General features: G+C 35.5%; 1 protein-coding gene across 1 annotated transcript; it reads left to right on the top strand.

The window, feature by feature from the left end:
- Positions 1–987: 987 nt before the first annotated feature.
- Yipf6 (Yip1 domain family member 6) lies at positions 988–15,688 on the top strand. Its single transcript, XM_015501586.2, has 6 exons — positions 988–1,166; positions 2,072–2,150; positions 5,069–5,111; positions 8,318–8,443; positions 9,352–9,509; positions 13,868–15,688. The coding sequence occupies exons 2-6, from the start codon at positions 2,072–2,074 to the stop codon at positions 13,984–13,986; spliced, it is 525 nt and encodes a 174-aa protein (XP_015357072.2). The 5' UTR covers positions 988–1,166; the 3' UTR covers positions 13,987–15,688.
- Positions 15,689–15,957: the final 269 nt, after the last annotated feature.

Genomic DNA, 15,957 nt, shown 5'->3' with positions numbered 1-15,957 from the left:
AAAATATTTTAGCTGTAGATGGACACAATAACTTTATTTATTATTTATTTATTAATTAATTATGTGGTAATGAGGATCAAACCCAGTGCCTCACACAAGGCAGGCAAGCACTTCACCACTGATGCTACAACCCCAGCCCTCACTTAGTTCAGAGATCACTTCATTTAAATTTTAATTTTGTTTTATCATTATGTGAACTAAATGATTTCAAGTCATACACAGAAAACAGCAAATATTTAAAGGGGTCTGACTGTTTTTCATTTCTGCTTTACCATGAAATTTCCTCCTTTCCTCTATAGGAAACCTTAAAAATAGTTTATTCCTTATTTTTTTAAAGAAAACATTCTAAGTGTATTTGATAAGTTGCTTGTCTTTTGTATCCAGTGGACCAAAAACTATGTAAGATGGGATTGCTTCATTTTTCTTAGGAATTTGTTGATTTCAGAGTTTTGGTCATAATAATTGAATGTGGCAGATGAACATAAGAACTCAAAATTTCAAATTCTTTATTCATTTTGAAAATTTTACCTGATCTGTGGTTGCCAGGTAAACTGGTAAAAATATTCATAAAGTTGTTCTTTTACTGTTTTTCCCAGTTCACTTTCCATTTCATGTAATGCTTGTTCTTCGCCAGAAGAGGCCACTAAAGCCCTTAGAGCAGAAGTGCAATAGAAATGTGGCCATTCCAACAGGAGATTGCTAGATCACTTTTTAATAGCTCTGCAATTATCATCTCAACCTTACTAGTTTCTGTCATGTAGAGATTTCATACTTTAAAGAAACTAAATATTGGAGGGCAAGATAGTGTCTCTGGCATTTACTTTCAATATTTGTTTTATTATATTACATCTCCTTTAAAAAGAAGTGTTTGATAATTAGAGATAACTGCATTACTTAATGTCTGTTGAACTAACACCCATTGTAACTACTGGGCAAAACCCTTATAAAAACATGGTTCCTTGTGAAGGAAATGATGATGTCTTTGAGGAATTCTGCAGTTTACTATAGGCTTAATTTTCTCCCCCAACTCTTCTCAGTTTGCAGGCCTTTCAGATATTTCCATCTCACAAGACATCCCAATAGAAGGAGAAATCACCATTCCTGTGAGATCTCGAATTCGAGAATCAGACAGCTCCACATTAAATGAATCTGTTCGGAACACTATTGTAAGTTAGATGACATGAGAGAATATCTCTTCAGCATGGTGGGACTAAATAACTAACAGTACTTTGTAATATTTTGTTTAATTCATTGACTTTTGGTGTATTTTATTTATTGAAATTTAAAGATTCTCCCCTAGGGAATCATTTGATATAGTCTTTTTGGAGAACAGTTTGGCTGTAATGGGTATAAGAATCTTAAAATGTCCAAATCTTTTGAAACCAGTAATTCTGCTTCACTAAATATAATAGTCTAATAAAAAATAAAACAAAGATTTTTGACAGAAATATTAAATATGCAAAGATGTCCATTATAGCATTTTTATAATAAAGGAAATTTGGAAACATCTTCAATGAACAACAAGATGGGATATTGGTTAAGTAAATAATTTTAGTAAAATGCCAAACAATTAAAAATTGAAGACTAAGGTGGAATTATCTCCACTGTGTTTTGAGAGATTATATCTGCATTACTGAATGAGCTCAAATGTCTTGATTTATTCATTTATCAGGTAAAGTGTGAATGTAAAAACTTTATTTATATTCAGTAGGTAGGGAGCTGGCTAAATGGCCCTTGGGACTACATCATGTATAAACCAAATGTCACATGCTATGGTTTTTAGTTTCTTTAAATTAAGTAGCATACCAGGAGGACTTTGTTTCTCATTTACAGAGTTTTCAAAATCAAAGTAGAACTGGTAGATGTGGAATAAGTGTTAGATGTTTGCTTAAGGAGCTAATAGAAAAATCATGTCCTACTTCTCCAAGTTGTTCATAGAAATGAAGGAGTCAAACTAGAAGTAGCTGCACAATTCAATGAAGAGTTTGGAGGAGACTGAAAGAGTAGAAACAGTAAATTAAGTGAGGGGGCTGCCTTGGTCATCATAATACAAGTTGTTTATGTCTTTCAGATGCGTGATCTAAAAGCTGTTGGGAAAAAATTCATGCATGTTTTATATCCAAGGAAAAGTAATACTCTTTTGAGAGATTGTAAGTATGTGGTTTTTTTAAATATTAATTTTTCTTTAGTTGTAGTTGGACACAATATCTTTTATTTATTTATTTATTACACAATATCTTTATTTTGTTTATTTATTTTTATGTGGTGCTGAGGATTGAACCCAGAGCCTCACATGTTCGAGGCAAGCGCTCTGCAACTGAGCCACAACCCCAGCCCAATTTTATTTATTTATTTTTATGTGGTGCTGAGGATTGAACCAAGGGCCTCGCATGTGCTAGGCAAGTGCTCTACCGCTGAGCCACAATCCCAGCCCAAGTATGTGGTTTTTGAGGATTTACTTCATCTTATCATACCTTAGTGTTAATGCTTTATAAGGCAAAGACTGTGCAATAATAAAACTGACACCATTTTGCAAGATGAAAATATATGTAAATGAAAATTTGGGAGGAACTTTAGAAGGAAACTTAAAGATGAGAAGATTTTATTTATCACATTGTCTTCGTCTATAGTGCCTATCTTCACCTGGAAAATGCTGTAGCAGATGATGTCAAAATGCTATTAAAAAGTGATCTAGCTGGCCTGGGGTTGTAGCTTAGTGGTAGCGCACTTGCCTGGCATGTGTAAGGTACTGGGTTAGATCCTCAGCCCCACATACAAATAAATAAAGATATTGTGTGTCCATCTCCAACTAAACAAAAAATATTTTTTAAAAAAGTGATCTAGCAATCTCCTGTTGGAATGGCCATACTTTTATTGCACTTCTGCTCTATGGGCTTTAGCGGCCTCTGCTAGAAGCTGCTAACACATGGGGACTTTCTTCTCCCAAAAAAACTAACAGTCTCCAAATGTATGAATGTTAAATGATGATAACAACAAATACCCATTAGCAAATTTGATTAACAAATTAACAATATATTTATTGGCATTTAAAAGTGCTTCAACTTAAAAAAAATTGCTTCAGGTCATATGCAGAGAACAATGTATATTCAAAGAAGCCTAACTTCTTTCTCTTTTCAAAATTATCATTTAGTATGTTTATCTTTCTTTGTTAAAGAGGTCTATCAATACAGTGTAATAAATTATGTACTTAGAACTTTTTCTTGAAATTATTAGGTTTCTCATTTTTCTTTTTAAGCAGCCTTGGTTTTCTTATTACTCTTTGTCAGAATAATCAAGTCATTGGTAACGATGATGTAACATGAGTATGCCTTCTGTTTTGGCAGCATTTCAGCTATAATATAGGAATGTCAAATAAGTGGCAAGTATGCCATTGCTGTGTGTGGAGATTGGATGCAGCATCAGAATCCTTCTGCACTGTGGGTTGGAGCTGATGCATAATTTGAAACTGATTTGCTATCGATGGTATAATGGAAAGAGCATGGGTAAATCTGGATTTGAATAATGGTCCCATCACTAGGTGTATGATCTTCGCTAAAACATTTTACCTTTTCTTACTTTTCTGGGAAGATGAAAAAATATCCGGAGATGGATGATAATGATGGGTGTACAATAATTATACATGTAGAAATTGTTAAAATGATAAATTTGTGTTATATATTTTACAATAAGAAAATAACTAAAAGTACCTTTTTGTCTTTTTGTGATATGGGATCTAACCCAATAGCACTTCACAACTAAGCTATATCCTTAACCCTATGTTTTACTTTTCATTTTAAGACAGGTCTCACTAAGTTGCTGAGTGTCTTGCTAAGTGGCTGAGGCTGGCCTTGAACTTGTGATCCTCTTGTCTCAGCCTTCTGAGTCACTGGGATTACAGGTGTATGCCCCCACACCTAGCTTCTGTGAGTGATTTTGTATGAATTAAAAGATTCTCCAGTGCATCAAAAAACAGCACATTAATATTATTTTATTTTAATATAGTTTTGCAGTTAAATACATTGATTAGATTGTAGGATTGTGATTTTTTTCCCTCTTCCAAATTCTGCATTGATATACAAATTACTATATAATTAAAAAAAAAACAGTGTAAACATGTACATATGCATACCTCTCTTAGGTAAAATTATCTGTGTGGTGTATGTGTGTGTGTTTGTATGTATAAGGTTCAGGTTAGACATAGGATCCTTTTTGGATTAGTTGAGGAAGGTAATTGTGCTCTGAGCCATGTATTTATGAATTGTTGGCATACTAATCACTCAACAGCTATTGATTGAGCCTTTTATATTTTTCAGAAAGCTCTTTAACATGTTTTTAAAATTTAACCTTATGAAATTACCAATATTGGGCTGAGTTTTTTTTTCACCTAGAACACTAGCAATTCTGTATTAGTTCAGTGTAATAATTATGAAAGGGAAGCAGTCTGGAAGAATGGCAAGAGTTTTGGACTAAGAATTAGCACACCTAGGTTCTGGTCCCACCTCCACATATAAACTTGTTCAAGTCACCCCTTCTTTTTTTCTTTGTTTTGTGATGCAGGGCATTGAACTCAGGACCTCATATGCTAGGGAAGTGCTGTACCACTGAGCTCCACCCCCAGCTCAAGCCACTTCCTTCTCAGTTTCATTTATCATTTTTTGAAGTGAACAGGTTTATCTTTGCCTTCTCTCACACAGCCTCAAATTGGTGAAATGATTTGACTGTAGTTTTGTTTTTTTTTTTTTTCTGAGGATGCAAAGTAAGGCACATAGGTCTTCCAACTGCTTCTTCTTTGGACTTTAGTTATAGAATGCTGGAATGTGGCTTAGTAGATGGAGAGAATAGTGACTTGCAAGGTAATGAAGTGAACGAAACAAAGGATATGGGCATAACTGCATTTAGAATTGAGGAGCAGGAAACATAAGTAGAGGGACAGAGAGGTGGGTGGGTCTAGGCAGACAGAACACCTTGCTGTCTGAATCCCAGGTGTGGGAGAAGTAGATATTGGAATAAAGATGGAAAATACTACATATTGTTTTTAAGAAATCTTCTGTCTTTCCTTGCCTTATAGGGGACTTGTGGGGACCTTTGATCCTTTGTGTGACACTGGCGTTGTAAGTACTTACATTTCCTTTTTTTGTAATTTGAGCTAGACTAGACTTTTTTGGTGGAGTTTCAAAATTATGGGGGGATTTTGACAGAATGATTCATTTAGGATTTCTATAGCTTTTCTATAGCTTATAGTACTCCTTATATATTTAACCCTAAAAAAGTGAAGAAGCTTTGCAAATCAATTAAAAATGATGGAATTAAAGGTATGAAAATTATGCCCACTTCATTGACCAATGACTTCTTAGTTTATTTTAACCATGTCTATTTACCACATATCTATTACTTTCATGTGCCTCCCTATCATTGAAGCAAGGGAATAAAATATCTATAGATTTAAGCATTGTTTGCAAACAAATATTTTTTAAAATTTTATTAGAAGTGTGAATGAGAATAAGAATAGAAGTGGTAGAGTTGAAAACAAGATCATGTTTCAGACTGTTATGTGTTCCTATATATGGTGTATATAAAGAAGGAGGACTGAAGGAGGAGAGAAGGGTTCCATTGTAGAGGGGAATGTAGCCATTGATAGAGTGGAAAAAATAGTGCACTAGGATTCAATTCTGGGTCATCATCCTTACTCTCCTATTGCTAGCTGTATATACCTTCTCTTATTTTATTCTTATAATGAGAACTTGGGTTTCTTTTCTTTTTAAAATTTATTTATTTTTTATTATTTCTTACATACATCACAATAGAGGAGTGCATTACATTCATAATTTTTTGCATGCAATTCTTAATACACCTTTATACCACAATTTATCAAACCTCTGTATATAAGGTATGTTGACACCAAATTCACATCTTCATACATGAATTTTGTATAATGATGACTGTCTGGGTTTATTTTCAATTTTGACAAATAAGCTCAGGTTCACAGAGATTGCGGATTTAACCAAAATCACAACCTCAGGTTTCCTGACTGGTTTATTCTCTGCTTCTGTAATTATTACAACTCTTACCACCTAGCCACTCTGGGTCTCTTCTTCTATATTTGTAAAATGATTTATTTTGGCAGGCATAACCCTTTATGATTCTAACAAATTCCTTATTGGCTTCTCTACTAAATTTTTGGGGGGCTGTATTGGGGATTGAACCTGGAGGACTTGGGCATGGTAGACAAGTGTTCTACCAACTGATCTATACACCTACCCCTAATTTTTTTTTAACATAAATGAGAATAATGCTAATTCACACCATAATTTTGTTAATTCTTATGCCTTTTTGAAGGGATTGAACCCAGTGGCACTCCACCACTCAGTATATTTCCAGCCCTTTTATTTAATTTTTTTATTTTGAGAAGAGGGTCTTACTAAGTTGCTGAGGCTGGCATCAGACATGCCATACTTCTCCCTTAAACTCCTGACTCACTGGGATTTCAAGCATGCATCTGACTTATCTTTTTTTTACTTGTTGGTAGGCCTTTATTTATTTATTTTTATATGGTGCTGAAGATCAAACTCAGTGCCTCACACATGCTAGGCAAGCACTCTACCACTGAGCACCACAACCCCAGCCCCTGACTTATTTTTTATGCCTCTAAAAACCATATCACAGGTATCATTTCAGTAATTTGATGGAAGGGTTTATATTGTACACATACACACATTTTGAAACCTTTCTTAGATATGATATAGGTTAACCCCACTTATTTACAGAGAAAACTGGAGTCCCAAGACATTGAGTGCCTTATCTAATGACAGAAACAGGATCATTATCTGGCTCTTCAGCCTTCCAGACTAGTTAATATTCTTTCCATCATACCATGCTAAAGTAGTCAGAATTCCAGACAGCAAATGATGAGTGCCAGCACATTCTTTGCATCTGATTGTTAGGACTTGGAATGGAATATGCACAGCCATAGCTACAAACCCCTGCACATACTGGCACGTAGCATAGCCTGGCAAGACTTACTGTGTGACTTCTCTATACTGTGTAATAAGAAGAGGTTATGAACACACTGTTTTTCTGGAAAAAATAACACCATGTTCAAGTATTCTAAGTTCAGAATTCAAAACTTTTTCTATCTGTAAAATTCATACACAAAGAAATGATATTTAAGTGACTCTTCAATTACTCAGTTCAAAGTAAAGTCTATTAATGATTTGTACGTTTTGAGTAAAACAATCAACAACTTGGCTGGGGATATAGCTCAGTAGTAGAGCACTTTTGCCTAGTGTGCACAAGTTTATAAAATGACTTTCCCTGTTCACAAAAAACTTTTAAATATTTCTCTTATTTTATCCTCATAATAAGAACTCAGTAGTGTTTTCTATTTTGACAGAAAACTTCAGGTTGTTAGTGCAGGTTAACTTAGATGGTAAGTACGAGTTAACATGGTTTAGTGTAACATTCATGTACATGCATGTACACACATACAAAATCAATACCTAAATAGGTTTATAGACTATTTCTTTTTTTAAGAATCTGAACTAAAACCTTAACCAAAGAATTACAAATGCAGATGTGTCCAATGGCGCCATAGAGTGAGAGAAGAAGTATAGAAGTAACCTAAATATACATAGTGGTGATCTGGCTCTTGTTGCTATGACAGTTGTGCCTGATTTATGCTGTATTGGATTGCATGCCCAGTGTGAGAAAGTCTTTTGACTTTTCAAGAAAATCCAGAAATGTCTGTTTTTTATTTTCATCTTTTTTGCTACTCTACATTAAACACAGGGCCTTGCACATAATTAATCAGGACTACTGAATTTCCCCATGTTGACTTTGTGTGTGTGTGTGTGTGTGTGTGTGTGTGTATGGTGCTGGGGATCAAACCCAGGGCTCATGGATGTTATTTAGGCAAGCACTCTACCAGCCTCAGAAGTAAATATGTGAAACCTCCAGATTTTAAAACAAATTCAAATTTAAAACTATTTTAAGTATTGTATGAACTACAAACTTCAAGTCTGTTAGCCACATTCGGCCTTTCAGTTTATAACCTCTGCTTGAACAAAAAAGTCTACAGTAATTAATTTAAATATTCCAGCAAGGTCAAATGGAGAACCCCATATAGTCCTGCAGCATTTGGAATTTGAAGTAAGGGATCCTTGCCAAATACTTTTTGCATTTTCTTTTCAGCACATCCTACATATTACTGATGTTCAGATGAGGTATAGCACAGCAATCCGGTTCAAAATTTGAGAACCCATACTTTAACTTTGTTGCTCTAAGTTAAAGATCAGGCAATTCTCATGTTTCCTTGTCTCAGGATGCTGCAAAGAGGTTCTGTGGACGGTGAAAAAGATGGAGGGCCCCAGTTTGCGGAAGTATTTGTCATTGTTTGGTTTGGTGCGGTTACCATCACCCTCAACTCAAAACTTCTTGGAGGAAACATGTGAGTATCATTAAAATATACCACTTTTCCCTTGCAAGGTAACCTGTCTTAGATTTTAAGGAAGTTGGCCTATTTAGATTTTCTAAAAAGAAAAACTGATATAAAGCTGAGCATAGTGGTGAATGCTTGTAATTTCAGCAACTCAGGGCTAAGGCAGGAGTTCAAGGTCAGCCTAGGAAACTTAATGACACCCTGTCTCAAAAGAAAAGACAAGATAAATCAAAGTTAATGAGGAACAAAGAAAAAGTTATCTTAAAACCACTGAGTAGGGGCTGGGAATGTAGCTCAGTGGTAGAGTGCTTGCCTAGCATGTGCAAGGCCCTGGATTTAATCCATAGCACCACTAAAAAGAAAAACGAAAAACACTGAGCAGATATAACCCAGCTCAATTAAATTAACTTTAATTATGTGGGGTCCTTTGATAAGTTTCAGATGTTATCTTAAATTATTTGGGATCCTTTCATAAGCTTTAGATGTTTTCACCAGTCCCTAAAATCACAGGCAGGATTTTTGTGTGTGTGTATTAAAAAATTATATACATTGTGGGAAACAGATGGGCCATAGCTTTCAACAAATTATCAAGTAAGTCTGTAACTAGAAGGATTAAGGACCACCATCTTAGAGGTTCAGTGGAGGAAGGAGATCTCTAGGAATTAGAGTAGATCATCTGGTATTAGAAAGTTGAATCTTAAGAGGCTTAAGAGGGGAGGAGGGAGGAATATGGGGAAAGAAGCTGAAAATGTGTGGTTAATAGAGAGGACTAACCTTATAAAATTAATGTTAGGGTGTAGGTATAATATATCAAGGAGGAAGCAGCAGTCCATAATATACAGAGAGTTATGTAATAAGTTGTGTCATGTTACCATTCAGCTATATTTATGATCTTTGTGGATGTATGTTGTGTTTAGATCTTTTTTTCAGAGCCTCTGTGTGCTGGGTTACTGTATACTTCCCTTGACTGTGGCAATGCTGGTTTGCCGCCTGGTACTATTGGCAGATCCAGGACCAGTGAACTTCATGGTTCGGCTTTTTGTGGTGATCGTGATGTTTGTCTGGTCTATAGTGGGTAAGTGTGTACTTTTCTCTATAGTAGCAGAACAGACCAAAACTTGAGTTACAGATGAGGAGCAGTGAAACTCCAAAGTCAGATATGAATGATATGATTTTGCCAGTATCATCTGTAGAACCCTTTGCTCTAAGCAAGCATCAATGGGGATGGTGTCTGTTATCTGAGTTGATTATCTGGACTTATGTAGAGTCACATGTCTTTTTTCTTCACTTAAATAATGTGCAAGATTGTGAAAGTAGATTATACTATGTTCAGTTCAGCACTGGTATATAACAGGAATAAGTGACTTGTGAAATGACATGGACCTTTTCTTAACAAAAGTAATAGCACTTATAGACTTATAGACTGCTCATTAGGCCAGGCACAGCACATTGTTTTATATGTATTTCCTCCTTTAACCTGCATAGTAACCCTAATGGACAAATAACTATTGTTAGTCCAATGTTACAGATGAGGCATAGTCACAGAGAGGTTAAACACCTACCTAAGAACTCAGAACTAGTGAGTATCAGAGTCAAGATTCAAACCCAAGCAGATAACACAGCTGTAGAATTATACTGTACCACCTTATGGTACAGGTTGTATGTATCATTGTGTACAGTATGAGATCCCTTATCTGAAGTACTTGGGACCACAAGAGTTTCATATTTGCAATTTGTTTTTTAGATTTTTGGCACATTTGCATATACATAATGAGATATCTTGGAAATGGGATTAAATATAAATATGAAATTCATTTATGTTTCATATACATCTTATCCACATAGATTAAAAGTAATTGTATACAATCTTTTTTGTATATCTGTTTTTTGGGGGAGGAGTACTGTGGATTGAACCCAGGGGTATTTGACCACTGAGCTACATCTCTAGCCCTTTTTAAATTTTTTTTTTTTTTTTAATTTTGAGACAGGGTCTGAGTTGCTTAGGGCCTTGCTAAGTTGCTGAGGTTAACCTCAAACTTGTTATCCTCCAGTCAGTCCCTTAAATTGCTGGGATTATAGTTGTATGCCACCATGCCTGGCTATTATACCTGCATTTTAAAAATTTTTGTTTCTTCTTTTTAGTTATACATGACAGAAAAATATATTTTGGAATATTATACATAAATTAAGTATAACTTCCTATTCTGTGGTTGTACATGATGTGGAGTTACATTGATCCATGTATTCATATATGAACATAGGAAAGTTATGTCTGATTCATTGTACTGTCTTTTCTACTTCCATCCCTCCTCCCTTCCCTTCATTCTCCTTTGTCTAATCCAGTGAACTTCTATTCTTCCCTCCCTCCACTTATTGTGTGTTAGAATCCACATATCAGAAAGAACATTTGGCCTTTGTTTTTTTGGGATTGGCTTATTTCACTTAGCATGATATTCTCCATTTTACTGGCAAATGCCATAATTTTATTGTTCTTTATGGCTAAGTAATAATCCATTGAGTATATACACCACATTTGCTTTACCCATTCATCTGTTGCAGAGCACCTAGGTTTGTTCCATAGCTTAGCTATTGTGAATTGAGCTGCTATAAACATTGATGTGGCTGTATCACTGTAGTATGCTGATTTTAAATCCTTTGGGTATAGACCAAGGAGCGGGATAAGTGGGTCCAATGGTGGTACCATTCCAAATTTATAAGGACTCTCCATACTGCTTTCTAGAGTGGTCGCATCAATTTGCAGTCCCACCAGCAATGTATGAAATGTACCTTTTTAACCACATTATCACCAACATTTATTGTTACTTTTATTCTTGATAATTGCCATTCCGACTGCAGTTAGATGAAATCTCAGTGTAATTTTAATTTGCATTTCTCGAAATGCTAGAGATATTGAACATTTTTATATATATTTTTGACCAATCATATTTCTTCTGTGAAGTGCTTTGCCCATTTATTGATTGGGTTATTTGTGTTTTTTTTGGTATTAAGATTTTTGAGTGCTTTATATATCCTGGAGATTAATGCTATATCCAGGGTACAGGTGGCAAAGATTTTCTCCCATCTTTAGGCTCTCTCTTCACATTCTTGATTGTTTCCTTTGCTGTGAAGAACCTTTTTAGTTTGCTACCATCTCATTTATTGATTCTTGATTTTACTTCTTAATGCTTTAGGAGTATTATTGAAGAATTCAGTTCCTAAGCCAATATGATGAAAAATTGGGCCTGCTTTTTCTTCTATTAGGCACAGGGACTCTGGTCTAATGCCTAGATCCTTGATCCACTTTGAGTTGAGTTTTGTGCAGGATGAGAGATAGCGGTTTAATTTCATTTTGCTACATACAGATTTCCATTTTCCCAGCACCATTTGTTGAAGAGGCTATCTTTTCTCCAGTATATGTTTATGGTTCCTTTTTCTAGTATGAGATAACTCTATGTATCTGGGTTTGTCTCTGTGTCTTCTATTCTGTACCACTGGTCTTCATGTCTATTTTAGTGCCAACCTCATGCTGTTTTTATTATTATAGCTCTGTAGTATAATTTGATGTCTGGTATTGTGATACCTCCTGCTTCAGTTTTCTCAATGGGTATTGCTTTAACTACTCTGGGCCTGTTATTTTCCCAAATGAATTTCATAACTGCTTTTTCTATTTCTATGAAGAATGTCATTGGAATTGTAATAGGAATTACATCGAATCTGCATACTGCTTTTGGTAATATGGCCATTTTGACAATATTGATTCTGCCTATCCACAAATATGGGAGAGCTTGATATCTTCTAGGGTCTTCTTCAATTTCTTTCTTTAGTGTTCTGTAGTTTTCATTGTAGAGGCCTTTTACCTGTTTTTAGTATACCTGTTTTAACACTGACCTGTGCCATGAAGTCAGGTGTGTAATTTTCCACTCATATCAACATATCAGCATTCAAAAATTTTGGACTGTGGAGCATTTCAGATTTCCAGATTAGAAATCTTAAAAAGTACTGTAGTGGCTAGACATGATGGAGCATGCCTGTAATCTCAGCAAATCGAGATGCTGAGGCAGGTGGATTGCAAGTTCAAAGCCAGCCTCAGCAATTTAGCAAGACCCTAAGCAACTTAGTGTGACCCTGTCTCAAAAAATAAAAAGGGCTGGGAAGGTGGCTCAGTTGTGAAGATTCCCAAAGATCCCCTGGGTTCAATTCCTGGTTACACTCCCCCACCTTAGAAAAAAACAACAACAGTACCCATAGTACTTTTCTGCTTAGGTAGAAAGTTTAGGAAAGACATGGCAATGGCAGTGAACACTATGCCCATTGGTTTTACATTCCTAAAATTTTCTTTAAATTCCAGCTTAAACTAGAAGTATTCACTAGCTTCTGGTTTAATAGCATAAACAGACTACCTAATGTTTTTAAATACAGTAATATCTCATTACTTGGAACATGGTTGATAAGAAAAACCTTTTGAGCGAGCTATAATTGATGTTCCAAAGAATTGGTGTTTAAAAGCTTGGGTGCTTTATCCATGGGAAAGCCCTTTTTCCCTCAGAGTTAGATAATTAACTATACACGTAGTTCTAACTAGCTTATATATTCAGTGTCCAGGCCCACAGCAGATAAGAAGATAGAATTTTAGGAGAGAGAGACTTGAATTTTGCAAGAATAGTAATCACAAACTAAGTGTTAGGCCCTATGCTGGGCATGGTCCTTTTTCAGTCTGGTGGAGCAGCAGACACAAAAATACACAAGGGCAGTAGTGTTCCATGTGGGAAATGGACATCTATTCAGGGTACAGTGAGGACCCCATAGAGAGAAGTGAGCAGTTTTCCTTAGATGACAGGGTACCAAGTGATTCAGGAAAGATTTCCTAGAGGTCTTATCCTTGATGGATAGAAAGATGAGTGAGACTTTTCTTGGGTGAACAGAGAGATGGCATTTAAAAGTGCTAATGATGTAAAAAAGACCAATGGACCTAAAATCTGTAACAGTAAGAGGGTATTCACCATGGGAGCAAATAACCTCACATGTCTTTTGTAATTGTTCAACACAGTTCACTAATTTTTCAAAAAGGTTTTAAGAAACCTCTTTTAGATAGTTTTCTCTTCCAAATGGTCAAAATATTTAAAGCTTTAGAACTTGAAACAAGAAGCCCTAAGCTCTCTGAGGTTATCAAATCTAAGTGAGCTTTTTTTTTTTCCCTTTGGTGCTGGGAATCAAACCCAGGACCTTGCACATGCTAAGCACATACTCTTTCATTGAGCTACACCCCTAGGCCACATAAAAAAATTTATAGTGTGATTCTCTGTGGGTCACAGATATAACTGAACTTTTAATTCTATTTTCCAGATTATGCCATGCATATTGAAGTTTAGTAAATATTAATAGTTGTGATAAAATTACTGTATTAAATATTCCTTTTTGTTTGGTTTTGTTTAGCCTCTACAGCTTTTCTTGCTGATAGCCAACCTCCAAACCGCAAGGCCCTTGCTGTGTATCCTGTTTTCCTGTTTTACTTTGTCATTAGTTGGATGATTCTCACCTTCACTCCTCAGTAAATCAGGAGACAGAAAAATTGAAACCAGTGAATTCAAGGCTCACCTGAAAGATATGATTCACTATGGAACTTTGACACTAAACCTCTTTTGTCCAGTTTTGGAGGTGGTATTAAAAGGGAGCCGTGCAGCACTGTGGTCACTTATGTAAGGAACTGATGTTTGTAAGGCTGTCTTTTCCTCTCAATGTTTATTTCAAATACATGTGCATACTACACATAGTATGATGCCTCCTTAAGGCATGATGGGGTCACTGTGGTCTATTTGGGTGATAACCAAAGACTGGGGAAACACATGGATATATCCTACGAGTTGAATAGAGTTGGTGACTATTTTCAGCTTTGTGAATTCCAGTTCAGGTGCAGTTCTTAAACACATTGCCTTATGACTGTTAGAATATGCCTCTCTTTCATAAAGAAGAATAGATAGTCTATATCCATCTTCTTTTTTTTTTCTCTCTCTCAATCTTAAAAAGGCAATGACAGAGGTTAGGAAGGGGGTTTATAGATGTGGGAGGAGAAAATGTGCATTAACCCAATGTTCAGATTTTGAGCAAAGGAAATTCTACACAAGTTGCTTTAAAAAAGGAGCAGAGTATAGGTAAAGAATCAACCTCTTTTGTTTTTTCATATAGTCACCTTTCCTGTCATGCTTAACAGCATCTCAGTTGGCACTCTAGTTTTTAATCTTGCTCTTTCTAGTTCTTAATATGCAATCTAAGATGTCAGCAGTTAACAGTAATTTTACTTTGACTGAAATTCACAATGGTCCAATATTGGTGCTTATCCAAGTGGAAGGCCTCAGACATTTAGATTAGTGGGTCTCTTAATGCTTATGCATTAAAGTATAGGAGTTTGGATATAGCACAGCTTCAAGGAGCTCTTTATGATTTTGTGTAATCTAGCCTCTGAGCAGAAGGTATAACATAAGCAGAAGTCTTCTCTTCATTTAACCAATTGAACATGGAGAGATTTAATGTTCCAATGGCTGCTTAATAGAACAGGCGCTTACAGCATGGTGTAGAATGAGTTGAGATTACAGCTGCTGCCTTTCCATAGTGGGCTTAGCAGTTTTTTCACTAGATGTTTTCTTCAGGTTGGGGAATAGAAATTTATTTTGTGGGTTTTTAGAGTTTATTTATAAAGCTTATTAGTTCCTCCCCTTTATAGATAAGTACATTTTGCACATGTGCACCTACTTTTACTCTCGGCTATTTATGCACACAAGTGTGAAGGCTTTTCAGGGAGCAGAGCATCTGGAACAGGCTAATTCTGAGCTAAACAGGCCTCCTTTAAGGTAATATGAGCTGTTGCCTTCTATAAATTGCACATTAAAGAACTCTTAATAGATGAAGATTAGGAGTCAGGCAGAAAACATTCGTTGTAAATATGCAGTTACGTATAAAGATAGAAATTTCTTACTCCACATTTTTTTCTTTATCATAGAATTTAAATATTTATTTGTTTTGTATTTAAAGACTACCTACACATAGATATATGATTCTAAGAGCATAATTTATCCATGCCCAGATTAACCAAGTGAACAACAATACTAGGCTAAACTAGTTGTTGAAATGATTCTCAATTACACAAAGCATTGCAGCGTTGATCCCCTCTGTCCCAGCCGGTCCAGAGTTTTTGATTACATATTTGTATTTATTTCAGTTTAGCTTTTAAATTGTGAAATAAACCCTAGTAAGGACAAACCCAATGTTTCAGTCTTGAGTTGGTAAAATACTTTGAAACTGATCCTAATTTCAAAGTTATCAATTTCCATTATCTGAAATTTTCTAACTTCCTACTAATATATCTCCCCCAAAGTTGCTTTGTACTCTGCCCCAATGATTACAATGTAAAATTAGAGAAGTAACCATGCTTTTAAAAGGGAAATAAGTCTTTTCTGAATTTTACTCAGGTGAAACATTTGGTCAGAATCTCCTAAGGCCACAGCTTGTGTGTTTTGGGGGGGGGGGGG

This window comes from Marmota marmota, unplaced genomic scaffold (assembly GCF_001458135.2).
Source record: "Marmota marmota marmota unplaced genomic scaffold, marMar, whole genome shotgun sequence".
Taxonomy (NCBI): domain Eukaryota; kingdom Metazoa; phylum Chordata; class Mammalia; order Rodentia; family Sciuridae; genus Marmota; species Marmota marmota.
This window is presented reverse-complemented; position numbering and strand designations above follow the sequence as displayed.